Source organism: Haliaeetus albicilla, chromosome 20 (assembly GCF_947461875.1).
Source record: "Haliaeetus albicilla chromosome 20, bHalAlb1.1, whole genome shotgun sequence".
In the NCBI taxonomy this organism is placed as follows: Eukaryota; Metazoa; Chordata; class Aves; order Accipitriformes; family Accipitridae; genus Haliaeetus; species Haliaeetus albicilla.
The window spans coordinates 13,561,218-13,575,319 of NC_091502.1; the positions used below are offsets into that span (position 1 = coordinate 13,561,218).

Here is a 14,102-nt window from a genome sequence, read left to right on the forward strand (position 1 = left end):
TCTGCAAGTGCATCTAGCTCTGCAGAAAGACACTCAGACATGTTCTTAGACTATATACGCCCTTATGCAGAAAATACTAATATTTGGCTCCACCTGGGTGTCTTAAACACAGGAATGGAGTCCTCATCTCCAGGCCTGTTGTCCCCACTTTGCTTCCTTTTATGTAGAGATTTTGTAATAGTGATTACAAAGGTAAAGTCAATCAGGAAAACCAAAACCCAACATTTACTAATAAGCTAGCTGGGTACTTATGGTTTTGTGTTTCTAGAATAGTTGGTTTAGCCTAAAGCTGACATTGATGTAGAGAGGTTTACCTATATGCTTCAGTGAAAGGGCATCTACATACCATTAGTTGTATGTTTCCTTCCAAAGCACCTTTCTTTCTAATTTTCTGACAGTTTCAGCCTGGGGTTCTTTACATGAGGAGCTGAGGAAGAATTCCTCTTTAAGTGCAAGTGTTGATAAATGTTGTTGGGAAAATCTGGAGAACAGGAATCTCCAACAAATTCAGCAAGACCTGCAGGAGCATATGCTAGGAGAAGTATGATGTTGGGAGCACAGCCAGTTTTAGAGCCATCAGATGTAGCTACTGACTAAGGGCAACACACAGTCTGCAATAATTTGCAATACAGCCACCAATATAAAGATAAAAGGTGAAAGTCCATGTATTATTTACTGATATCAAATAACTTTTACAATATATATTTTACAAGTGTAATAGAATCTATTAGTGAATCTTAAAAAAATCAAGAAGTTAGGAAAGTAGTTTACACATAATCTAAGTAGCAAAATTTGTTTTACTTTCACTTTAATTATGGATACAGGAAATTTACACAAACAATACAAACACTAAAAATGTGACGTATTTTCATTCTTTCAATTTTACAATAAAGTGCGTAATAAAATAGACATAATCATCCCCAAAATGCTTACCAGTCAATTGACATTCATTATCTGAGTTACTGCTTTCGTCTGTATTTTGTTACCAATTTTATAGTGTTAAATAGTATACATATTACATATAAAGTACATAAAGCTGCAATATCCTGGAGCAGAAAATGTCTGTATCTATCTCCTGTACAATTGCAATCGATTGCTAGCTGAGGCATTCTGGTACTGCTGTGAGGCTATTGTAGTGCTCACCAAAGGGGAGGATATACATTGCTGAATACTCTATAATAAAACAGAGAATAATGAGATATACAGGTATATAAACAGAAATGTGATTATGTATAATATAACATTCAAGAAACATCATCTGATAATATCATGTCATCTGTTTTCCATTATATAAGCAACTGCGCAACTTCATCTGGATTTAGAGGTTGCTATTACAGGGTGCAATGTCATTCACATGAATTACTGAGTGAATATCCATACTTTATTTGGCTGCTCTGAAACTAGGAGAGCTGAAGCGGGTTGTTCTCTTGGTGAAGTAAAAATCTTAAATCCCATTACTTCTCATAGCAGAAGGTTTGATGAAATCTCAGTCATCTATACTTCTTCTGCAGCTGGGAACTTGTATGACACTTGTTCACTCTTATCATCAGGAAGAAATCCAAGCCACTGTCTGAGATCTGAATGTGTATCTACAGCTGGACACCTGTTGAAATGCTTAAGTATATATTTGTAGGGAAAGAAGGGTCTTAAATGTCCATCAGAGAACTTACAGTTCCAGAGACTGGACAGCCTGAGTAACATCTAGTGTTTATATCTTATTTATGAAACAAAAATCTTGTAGATGAGGAATTAGTGGGAGAAAGCTTTGTCACAGACCAGCCAGCCAAGAAGTCTGACTACTGAAAGCGAGGAAAATGCATTGGTGGGGGAAACAGCTTTTTTTTTTTTTTTTTTTTAAGTAGGACAGGCTATGAAGACAGCCCCAGAGAACATACAAGCTCAAAAATGCTTTAGTAAAACACAGTTAGATCCAATAAAGGTAGCTATGCTACACTAATTGCTGAAAATTACAAAATTTACAAGTTGTTTAGCCATAAAGAATTAAATTTGTAAGGAGGCAGAAGAGAGGAAGGTGAGGTTGAAGTCACACCTACTACTAAGATACACAAGAAGAGAGGTAATGATGTGGTCTGCGTTATTTTCATAGTCCCACTTCAAAACCAGGCAATCATTTTGAATTTAGGAGCCTGGATACTTTCTGGGGTTTTTCAGTCTCAAACTCAGTAAGTGGGAAAAGCCTTCTGAATAAAGTAAAGTATGTGAAGTATACAGCCATCTGTCTATATTTTTTCCTCAGTACAAATATATAGTAAAGGAGGAGACTGATAATACAGAATTATAAATACTACTCCTGCGTTATAAACTGAACATTTGAAATGTAAATTTTGCACTTCGGACACTCATCTGCCTATTCAGTTCTTTATATTCCAGGTATCATGATTATTTTGTTTGAAGCTGACAAGATCTAGAATATATGAAATAAAATACACTTATTGAAGCAAGGTAATACCTATCACTTATAGAACATGGCATATCTGCAGGTCAAAGTAAGAATTCATTGTATTACCAATTATTTTATGCACTACCATGCATCATTCCCCCTTTCCTCTCTATGTTATGGACCCTCCTAAATTACTATTCCTTAAAAGTCCTTAGAACTTCCTGGACTTTGCAAGCATCTTCAGATTCCAAAAGGAAAATGAAGCCAGAGGATGAGGCAGTCTGGTATAAACTGTTAAAGCCTGTTTACAGTACTATAAAGTTCATATGTATTTTTTTTTTACATAAATAGAAATCTGAAAATCTGGCAAGCCAGTTGAAGAGATTGATGTCAATATTTTCAATTATGTTTTTACTATAAAATAAGCCATAAGGTCAGTTTGTAGGAATTCAATCTGAACATATTTAAATTAAATACTTACTAAAGGCGTGGTTATCTGCAAGACACTTGCAGCAGATGGGTTTCTGGTGATGGCTTCTTGAACATCTGAAAATAGCACAAAAGTATATCATAAATATTATATAAACCAAATATTACAATAGAAATATGATTCACAGTCAAATATTCAACACACAACTTCCCAGCAATTGTGGAAAGGTAGTTTAATAGCACTGTTCTTTTCTTCCCTACCAACAGCTGCTGAAGTATATGCCGTATCTGTATTTTTAAAATTTGCAATTTATTATCTGAAAAAAAAAAATTTAATGTCAATAAAGAAATCTAAAGCTGGAGAAAAGAATGCCAGCTACTCTAAGCTGGCAACAAAAATTTCAGACTTAGGTTGGTTAGTGACTAACCGTTATTCATTAAAAAGACCACTATGAAGGTACACAGTTTTAGTCGCTTAATTTGGTAAAATGTGAAAACAAAGCCAAAAAAGGGGTTCAAAAAGGTCATGGTTTAAAAAAGCAACATACTTACATGACATGTAAGTACTTACAATACTTTACTTACTTACTTACAGGTGCATACTTACATGTACTTATATGTCCTATAAGTCCACCTGTAAAATTTCCCTGCTTTTTACCAAGTAATCCCCAAATAATTAGGCAAGCTAATTAAATTTCTAAGATACATATATATATGTATTACATTAATTTTCACAGTTACTTCATTAGCAATCAGTTAACTCCTATGATTCTTTCATTGTTTCTTTCATATTCCTTATGTACTTTTCTTATAGTTTCCATAGTTTTCCTTTTTACACTTTGCAAACTTCAGCTTTCTTGCTCCCAGTTCTTTTGCTGCATTTACCTTTGCCTCTATTTCTTTGTCATTTCTCTGTTATTTATACAGCAATTTATTTTATATTTTCTTGTATTTCTCTTTTCATATGTACTTACTTAACCAGAGCACATCATACTAAAACTCCTCTCTGACAAAAGATAGAATTCTTCACTTCTGTTTGCCTGGAAGCAATAACCATGAGGTACGATATAATGAAATTCTGAACCACTGTTTGATGGGAGCAGGAATTGGAAGCTACTGCTGCAGAAAGTTTCTAAGCGGTTGCAAAGATCTTTTATTCTGCTGTTGCAGTTTACAGGAAACTGAAGCCTTTTTCCTCTAAGTCAAGCAATCCGCCATTTAATGTAGAAATGTACGGATAGTGTGCAGAAGCTTAATAAGCCCTGGTTTACTCTGATTCCAGTTAATAAGGGGATAAACTTGGGTAAACTGACCATGAAATTGCGCAGTCCAGAAGGAAAAGTAGTGGAATAGTAAAATAAAATCAATGGACTTCAAGAAAGCAGACTCTTATAAACTCAAATAATTGCCATGTAAAATTTCATATGAAAAAAGTCTAAGGCAAACATAAAAATCCAGTTGGCAGTTCCATAAACAGCAAAAAAATGGCAACCAGAATTTATTCCAATGATATGGAAAGCCAAGCAGTCCACTGAAGAGACCACGTGGACTAAGTCACAAGCTCCCCACTGATTTCAAATGCAGGATGGAGCACACAAAATACAGAAACTATGTCAAACTAATGAGAATTTTTATGAAAGACCTGTATGATCATGTAGGCCAAAGCAAATACTAACCATTAGATACAGTAGCAAAAGACCCAAGAAGTATGTTTGTTCTATGAGCATTAGTTAAAATAGGATGACGAATGAAAGTGTTAGCTAACTAATCACTGGAGAGAAAAAATTATCAAGAACAAGTACAGAAATTTCCCCACATTCTTCAGCAAAATGGAAACTGTGATTGGAGAGCTCATGTGAAAAGCACCACTATGAAGCAGGTAAGAAATCAGCCTGGCATAGAGAAAGAACAGGTTAGAGAACACTTAAGTAAGTTTGACATTTGTAAAATAGTTATTCAAGTGATATTCACTAAAACATTCAGATTTGGCTGCAGCACTCTCAGAACTCTGTATTTGTGGTCTTTAAGAATTCATGGAGAAGAGGAACATTCTAAAAGACTAGAAGAAAGAAAATGAAAAGCCATTCATTATAAAGGGTTACATTTGCAAAGACATAGGATATATAATATAAAGGGTAAATATTTGCAAATATAATTGGAAAAAAATTAAGGTGGATAAGCATTGGAACAGATTCCCAAGTGAGGCTGATACGTCTGATAAATCTTTAAAGAACATTTTTGACAAACATCTGTTAGAAACAACAGCTACTGTTGAGCTGAGCCAGTTTCTGAAGGTGTCCTCTAGTCACATTTTGAATGATTTTTTTGACCAAGGCAAAGTCACCATTATTTTAAAATAACTTCATTGACTTGAAGAAAGGTTTCATGATTTTGATCTACTGTTTGCTACATTTAGTAAATAATAATAATAATAATAATAATAATAATAATAAAGAATAAAAATATTTCTATCACAGGATTCATGTTTTTAAAAATTCAAATTTATTAATTTATTTAAAATTAATCCATGACAACAAAATATAAAGTTATTTAATCACTTGATATAGGATCCTTTTTATTATCAAACTTACTTTGTAGCCTTTGATTGAGATGATCAAGATACTGGAAAATCTTCTGTTCTTCTACTGAAAGTGTACTCATGCCTGGATGCGGAGCCCTGTGAAGCAGTAAGGGCTGTCTAGCTGGTTGCACATTTTCCATAGCTGCCAGGATTTCATCCTCTGCAACAGGTGTACTTGCTAGTTTTTCTGCCATAAGAAACTGAACAGTGCTTTCTGAAACTGAAGAGATTACAAGGGTAACTTCAAATGAGAAGAGCTCATGACATTTAAATATACTGCTTGATTTCATGACTATAGGTCTGTGAAACACAAAATACACATTAAAAGATCAAAAAGGTGGCAAAGTCAGGAAGCATGATACGCTCGAAAATGACATAATTGAGATCACTAATGCATCTTGCAGTTGGCACCAGAGCAAGTTCTACTGACTTTGGAAATATGTAATGATAGCAAGCAATACCTGTCCATATCCTACAGTTACGTATGATGCATACAGCTGTCATACAGTTAAATACAAACAGGAATGGAATGAAACTTGAGTATACATTGTAATGCATTTATAAAACCATCAATATCATGACACATGATGCTATATCTTACATTTCTGTGAAAAAAATTAGGTCTAGACAACAAACTACCCTTTCTTGCTTAGAATCACTGATGCCAAAAGACACAAGTGATGTTACACAGTGGATACATTAGGTCACTATGTATAACAGAGAATTGAAGTGAGATGTGTTACTGTACCTTCATCAGACTTATAGGTGTTATTCATATTTTGTACTGGATCAAATGCAGATTGAACAGGACTCAGCTGGACAGTACATAACGAATTCTATAAAAAATATTATAAGAATATTTTAAGTGTAATTTAAGGTAACTATACTACTTGTGAACATTTTTTGTTTATTATTTCATATAACTAAATATTTTCAAGTGCAAAAATATTAGTGTATACTAATACAGTGATGTATTCTAGTTTGTTTTATTCTTTTCATTAGTAGTGACAACAAGCTGACTAAGCACACCAATTCAAAATTGTGTAACACTGAACAAATCTTTGATATTCCTGAAACTCTTTCCATTCTGCAGATAAATAAGATTTTTATTTTTTATAGTATTTAATATTTACCTGTGCATGATGAGTAGGCTTCCATCTTTTAGAGGCTATGCTTTGTCTTCCATGTTCTGAAAAACCTCTGTGTTTATTCTCATGGTTGTCAAAAAAATGTTTTTGTCTTGTAACAGGAACAACACCTTAAATAACATGCATACAAAAATAAACCAAAAATGTGTAAAAACATGATAAAGATAGTAGTAGTAGTAAAACTAATAATGGTGAGTAAATGTCTCTGTCCAAATTTAGATGTTTACCTTGTGTATGTTTACATCTGATCTTGCTAAATGTATTTTCTTATAGTGAAAAGAGACAAACAGGCATTTCTAAGGCATATTTAATTTCATGTTAGCATAGGACTATGAGATACAGAAAGTAATGTTTTAGAAAATAAGAAGCATTTAGAGAATAATCCTGAAGTCTAATTGTCCAACATAGTAAATGCCTGTTGCTAAGATGCTGTATCTTATATCTTAATGGATTCAATATTTGTTAAGATTACATAGCACCGTGCAGAAAACATGTAATAGTTCACACAGTTTATTTGATTCACAGAATCACAGAATAGTAGAGGGGGGAAGGGACCTCTGGAGGTCATCTGGTCCAACTGCTCTGCTCAAGCAGGGCCAACTAGCGCTGGTTGCCCAGGACCATGTCCAGGTGGCTTTTGAGTATCACTAAGGATGGAGACTCCACAAAGTCTCTGGGCAACTTGTGCCAGTGCTCCATCACCCTCACAATAAAAACCCAGTGTTTCTAAAGTTCAGAGGGAACCTCCTGTGTGTCAGTTTGTGCCTACTGAAAGCACCAGAGGCAATGGGCACAAAAGAGCCTGGCTCCGTCCTCTTTGCACCTTCCTTCCAGGTATTTATAGACAGTGCTAAGATCCCCCATGGCCTTCTCTTCCCCAGGCTGAACAGTCACAGCTCTTTCAGCCTTTCCTCATAGGAGAGATGCTCCAGTCCCATCATCATCTTCCTCGCACTTCATTGGGCTCTCTCCAGTCTGTCCCTGTCTCTCTTGTACTGAGGAGCCCAGAACTGAACACAGTCACCCAGGTGTGGCCTCACAGGTGTCATTTGAATCATTGTTTAAAACCTTAGTTTTACAGCTTGGGATTTTCTAGTTAATCTTACTAATTTATATATCTGTATACTAATTTTAATGACAGTACTGGTATATACTATTTTCCCTCAACTGGAGAGGCCTAAATAGACACTGTACCTCAAATTTATTTCAGTTTTGTGTTGTGTAATAATACATTTTTGAAATTAAAGCATCAAGTTTCAAAATGAAAATTAAGTTCTTAATTAAACTTTCATGCATACAAACCTGAGATGCAAGTCAGCATTTTCATGTGCAAGTCAGGAATCTACATATCCAAGGAGATATTATATTCTCGTTTGTAAATGCAGTTACTTGATTTGAAAATGCAGTTACTTGATTTGTAAATGCAGTTACTTGATTTATACTTGAGAAGAAAAATTACCCATTCATGATTAGACCAAGAGGTCTTTTAGTGATTTTAACAGAATTTTATTTCTTTATTTGTTATTACAGTGATATTTAACAAAGCAGAATTCTTACCATTTGCAGGAAAAGAAGACAATTCATTGATCCTAGAAGCAGATTTGAAACTAGTCATCTGGCTGCTGCCATCAATGGTAACATGGGACACATTAGCTTTAAAAGGTTGCCATTTAGTTATATGTGAATTATTATAATGTGACACATGGTGCTGAATAGCACCTGAAAAGAAAAGGAAATGTGATCATGTTATATTCAATACGAGGTTAAGTTTAAAAAGAAGCAAACAAGAAACCCCTTGTTATATTAGTAATCACATAATGTTTTTCTGAAAAATAAAATCTAAAGTTGCTCTATTGATATGCATCAACACTTAATTAGTTTGCAAGACATGCTAGATTTATGCCAACGAAATGACTCCTTTGAGAAATGTAAGACAAAAATATAATAAGCAATAGTATCTTTAAAGGCATGAGTTACTGAGCGGTCTACCCCTGTTTAACTATAAGGATGTGAATTAGTCCCGTATTTGTCACAGGCTAAATGTTAAACACATTTTTAAAGTGTGACTGACTGAACTGAACACCAAACTGAACTGACTGAACACCAAAGGACTTCTAATCTTCTATTATGTGTCAGACAGAAGATACACCACTTGAAGCCTGGAAGCCCAATTAAAGGAAGATCCTCATGGACAATGACATTATTTATTCATCTTGTTCTCACTTATTCTTTCTGTACATTTGGCCAAGCATTGCAACAGATCACATTTTCTACAGTGTCCTCCCAGACCTCACTGAACCTTGTAATAGTGCCACAGCAGATTTTTTAACTCAAGAACAATGCAGTATTCAGTCTTTCATAGCAAGCACTTCAGGACAAAGACTATGGTGATCTATGTGCATTTGCAGGCAATAGAACCAATAATTGCAACTCATTAAGTGTTATCTAGAGTATTTAAAATAAAGAGTTTCAAAACACAAGATCTAAGCAGATACTGAGAGAGGGCCACCTACCCAAATTTTAAAAAAAGGTTACTCAGCTCTTCTTCTAAAAGAGCTGGATCTATGTGACACCTGGGATGTAGCATTTAAAGTTGCAGTGAAGACTGTATTAGTAGTGCACACCACTTTGACCCCCTAAATTTCCCAATTCATTGATCTGATGTGCAAATAAGGACATCAAGAGGCAAGCATCTCTGCTGGAGGCGAGATACGGTAATGCAAGACTTCATTCATTTCCAATGTAAAATTAAATGGGTTAATTTAAGTCACACATATCTTAAGCTCATCTGTTTGACTTTGAACTGAAATGGAGAAGCAGATAACATTTCTCATTTCCCACCCCTGCTTTAGGCCAAGAATATTCACCTACCATGCTCTTACACAACAGAGCTCTTCTGAATCACTCTGTAGTTAAAACTATGCATTACTGTAGATAACTAGAAATTTAGTTTTTTTAAGTTATGGGAATTACTTGTTGTGGTAGAAAGTATCTCTGAGCTGCATGGTCAATCCTCGGGGTGATCCCAGTACGTGAAGCAGTTTGGAGTGCTGCTTGTACCTGAAGCAGGGTCTACAGCTTCAGGAGCTCTGCCTCCAGCTGCAACCCTCAACAGGAAGCAAACCAGCACACAAAATACAAATTACAAGCACAAGGGTGCCATCAATGCCCAAGGCACAGAATATAGCTAGGCTGCAGGGGAGAAACAAGGCATTAAATTAAAAAGCATGAAACCTATTTTGAAATGTAAACCCCATGAGATTAAAGTTTATTCTCCCAAAATTTCTTATGCATCTTTCCTCTAACTTACCAATCAATCTCTTCATCATATTGTTCCCAAGGTTAATTTTTAGTAAAAGGCAGGATTGGTCCTCAAATTTCTTAAAATTCTTTATAAATCAGACATACTTTGCAGCACAACAAAATTTGCCTGATAGCAGCTCTTTATTTTTAACTTACATTTAATCTTTTTTGAGCATTAATTGTATTACTGGGACTAAAACTTAATAATTTTAGGCACTTACAGGGTCAGCATTTTACAAACATGGTAGATCCACATTTCTTTCACTCTCAGGTGGCAGTGACTGTTGGACAACTAGCTATGACTCCCAGTTACCTTGTAAAACTTGTTCACATAAACTTAGCCACTTCCTCCTATATCATTATTTAGACCACCTGTCACGTCTGCTCATTAGTCAGGAATATAATCTCAGGGAAAATACTTCCTTTTCATTTAATATTGTAGAGAGCTATTAAAAATGGGGATCGACATTTGAGAGGCCCCTGGGCACCACTGGAATAGAAATGACAATGACAAATGGTGAAAACTTCTTAAAACTGGCAGTATTGTGTGAATGGATGAAAGGCTGGATGTTTTATCTGAAAACAGATTTGTGATGTAATTGAAAAAGACTTTCGTCTGAACATCCCCCCACCCCAAACCCAGCAACATGACTCTTACCAGTAGCAAAGTCTTTTGGAGCTCGGGCAGTATGCGCTCCTTGCCAGGAGGTACTTGTTTTTCCAGCTGCTGGGATATGATGGAGATGTAATCCGTTTTCTGCATTAACAGGTCTTCTTTTAGTGCAGGTTGCTGGATGATTTTGACAGGCACTTGTCTGAATGCTATTTACAGAACAAGTATTTTTTGCCCAAGGTTCGTATTTGGCCGTGCTGTAGCCAGGTGTAGATATCGCAGTGGCCAAGTCAGAACGACAAGTAATACTCTCACTGTTTTCTGTACCGTTTCTATTTAAAACTCGATCTGCTAACACAACATGCCTTTCATTTAAATCATTCCTGCTTGTAGCAGTAGCTTGAAGGGCTGAACGCGGCAGTGGCTGATACCCAGGGCTGGCTGCGTTTTTGCCACTTCTGTTTCCCGGCAGAGGTGCGGATGGTGGGTGAGGTGCTAGCAATTTCCCTGGAGCTTTTTGAGTTTTGTTGGCTTCAGCAGCTGACTGCGGTTGGATTATAGTGCTTGTTCTCTTCTTGGGCATAAAACTTGACTGGGCTCTTACAGATGTTGTTCTTCCAGTTATTTTTGCCTTATTTTTGAGTTGATTACCTTCATTAACTTTAGAATTATTACTACATACTGGGGGTTTACTTTCTTCCTCTTTTGATAACATCCAAGCTTTTTCAGCAGGAAAGGATCCAGTAGACATAAATATATTCAGAGGGGTGCATTCTTTATTTGATTCTTCAGTATTAACATTTGGTTTTGATATATGAGAGTTTTTCTGATGATTTTTTATGAACATGGGGTTTGAAGGTTGAGCAACAATACTTAAATTAGTCTTAGGAGCATTATTTGTAGTTTGAACATATTGCAGCTGTGCAGAAGATATTTCACTAGTGTTTTTTTCATAGTATTTTTCATTATTTTCTATTATTATCTGGTTAATTTGATCACACCATCTTAGCTTTCTATTGTATTTTTCATTTTCTGCACTTTTCTTTTTTATTTTTGCCAGTTCTAAACTGTCTCTGATAGAAGACATGGGTCTAGTTCCAAAACTGATCCCGTGGTTCATAACCACAGCTTTGAAATGACTGGGTACATATTTAGAATCCTTCTTTAAGATACTTCTGAATAACTTTGCTCTTTTTCTTTCAAGAATATTGTTCGTCAGGGTTTTGTGCTGTGCAGCAGTGCCAGAATTGAACTCTGTATCAGACACCAGTGACATAGTTTCAACCATATTTCCCTTTTCTTCCTCTTCATTATTCTGTTTCTTAACATCACACAGAACTGAGGCATTTGGTATGCCCTGAAATAAAGATGATCCTGGATTAATGTCATCAATACATTTAATATTTCCTTCCTTTGTTTCAGTAATTTTTCCTGAGGTATTTTTTAAAAACTCTGTAATGATGTTTTTGTCCGTTGGTAATGTATCAGCTGTGCTAGGAATGCCAGTGGAACATCCCTGATTAGGAAATAAGATTACAGATGTTGCAATAGGTTGACTGGAGGTTTGCATAGATATAGTTCTTTTTTGTGGGGTCATTTTAAAACTTTGATCTTGTGTCAGATCCTGATCTCTTTCTCCTGGAATAGAATCAGGGCTGGCCCAGGCTTTGCTAGGATTGAGAACAGGATGATCAGTGGCTGATGTGCTAGCCCTTCCAGAAGATGGCTTGCTTCTTTCTTCTTTTATATTTTGCAGAAAACTGAATGCATTGCTTACAGAGCTTTCTTGCTTACCAGAGGTAGAGAACTCTGCAGGTTTTTTGTCAGATCTGCGAGAAGCAGATGATTCCTCTTCTGAACGGTTTACATGTTCAGCAGAAGTTAGAACATTATTTTTAGCTAAAATATCATGAATAGGTAAGTTGTGGTAGTATTGCAAATCTACATTTCTCAGACAATTATTTAGATGCATATTTTTAGAAGAAGTACTTTGAGCTGTATGAAGCAAACCATTATTCCTAGTCTGTGATTTTTCTGGATTGTACAGGGCACAGTCACACTGTGTAGTCAAAGATGATTCACTCAGTGTTGTGTAATTTCCATTTTGTTCTCCAGCCTCAAGACTGTCAAGGCTTGACAGGCTTTCTGAATCATCTGTTTTCTTGACATCTTGATGAAAATTCTGAAATACAGGCATAAAACCAGACTCTTACATTTATCAGAAATGCTTTTTTTATACTAATTTTTCATTAATGAGAGCTTAGGCTAAAATACAATCAATACTGAGACTGGTGTTTTTATGACTTGGGGTCATAGCACCATGAGTGTTTCCACCAAGTCAAAATTTACCTGTGTTCAATTGCAAAGGAAAATGATGTAGTTTGGATATGAAATTCAGAGGAAAGAGCTGCATAATTCAACAAATTTAATCCTAAGTTTTATATAAATTCTACAATATCAAAAAAGGAACAAGATTTGTCTAAACAACACTACTCTTTCTGGATTGTCCTATGACACAGGATGGTTTTCATACTCTAGCATGTAAGGGAGTTTACAAAATGAAAGAGAATCCATAAAATGCAGATTTGATAGTGGATCTGCCCCAAATTGGATTTTTTTCCATAATACTAGACTGAATATATTTATTTTCATACAAAGTGCCACAAGTGATGAGGATTTAAGCCTTGTCATGGCAAACACAGAAAACATCTCTCAGCTGTCATAATCACAGTGATTAACACCTCCGTGCAGTGAAACCCCTTCTTTTCATCTTTCAGAAACAAGAAAATACTGTCTGATCTATGAGGAAAGATCAGGTCTAAGGGCATATGGGAGTCCCATCTACTCCCCCAACTTCTTCATCAAACTTTAATGTAGTGATGAAGAGCAACTAGCACCATCCAAATCACCACTGGGACAACTTCATATATGCACTATACAGGCATTTTCTTCACTATTACTTCTCCATCCAAACACTGAGATGCCTGATGTGGTTGAAAATATGTACTTATTTAAGTACAAGATTTCAAAATACACATAAATGTAAAGGAAAACAAGCATATCAACCATTTTCACAATCATCTCATACACTCTCTCTTGTGGAAGTGGATGTTCACTTCCACAAGTGAACTTGTGAAAGTTCACTTCCACACAACTCAGCAGCTAAGTGATTTTAAACCATACGTTGGAAAAAATTGGCCTGAAAAACTAAGAGAAGCTGCATTAGATATGCAACCTTATGCAATGAAGATTTTTTTTTTTTCATTAGTGACTTTAAATGGAAAATGTTTCAAGTAGCAAAATCTCTTAACCTAGGTAAGTGATTATATATCCCCTGGCAACTACAATGCATAAAATTCATTAGTAAATAAAAACATGTTTTTGTAGTAAACCTTTTTTTGTTCTAATAAAATTGTTATACCATAATATTGCATAGTTTATAGCTGTATGAATATTTTAAATTGCAGAATAAAAAGCTTAGTGAGTCCTGAAAGACTTTTTATGATTGAATTAAATCTTATCTTGCACTAAATGTTCAGAGGTTGGTGCAGTCTTCCCTTATAGTTATGATCTGAGATAAAGAAACTAAATAGAAGAACAAAGAACCAAGTGTAGGGAAAGATCCCT

The 14,102-nt window shown here is 35.4% G+C and overlaps 1 protein-coding gene across 1 annotated transcript in view; it reads right to left on the bottom strand.

The window, feature by feature from the left end:
- Positions 1-531: 531 nt before the first annotated feature.
- Positions 532-14,102, bottom strand: part of CEP126 (centrosomal protein 126) — a 43,008-nt gene continuing 29,437 nt past the window's right edge. The window contains exons 6-12 of the mRNA XM_069808323.1: positions 10,521-12,657; positions 8,117-8,278; positions 6,545-6,669; positions 6,160-6,247; positions 5,422-5,631; positions 2,883-2,947; positions 532-1,173 (exon numbers count right to left, since the gene is read on the bottom strand). Coding sequence (XP_069664424.1) covers positions 1,069-1,173; positions 2,883-2,947; positions 5,422-5,631; positions 6,160-6,247; positions 6,545-6,669; positions 8,117-8,278; positions 10,521-12,657 — 2,892 coding nt within the window. The 3' untranslated portion in view covers positions 532-1,068. The remainder of the gene's footprint in view (positions 1,174-2,882; positions 2,948-5,421; positions 5,632-6,159; positions 6,248-6,544; positions 6,670-8,116; positions 8,279-10,520; positions 12,658-14,102) is intronic.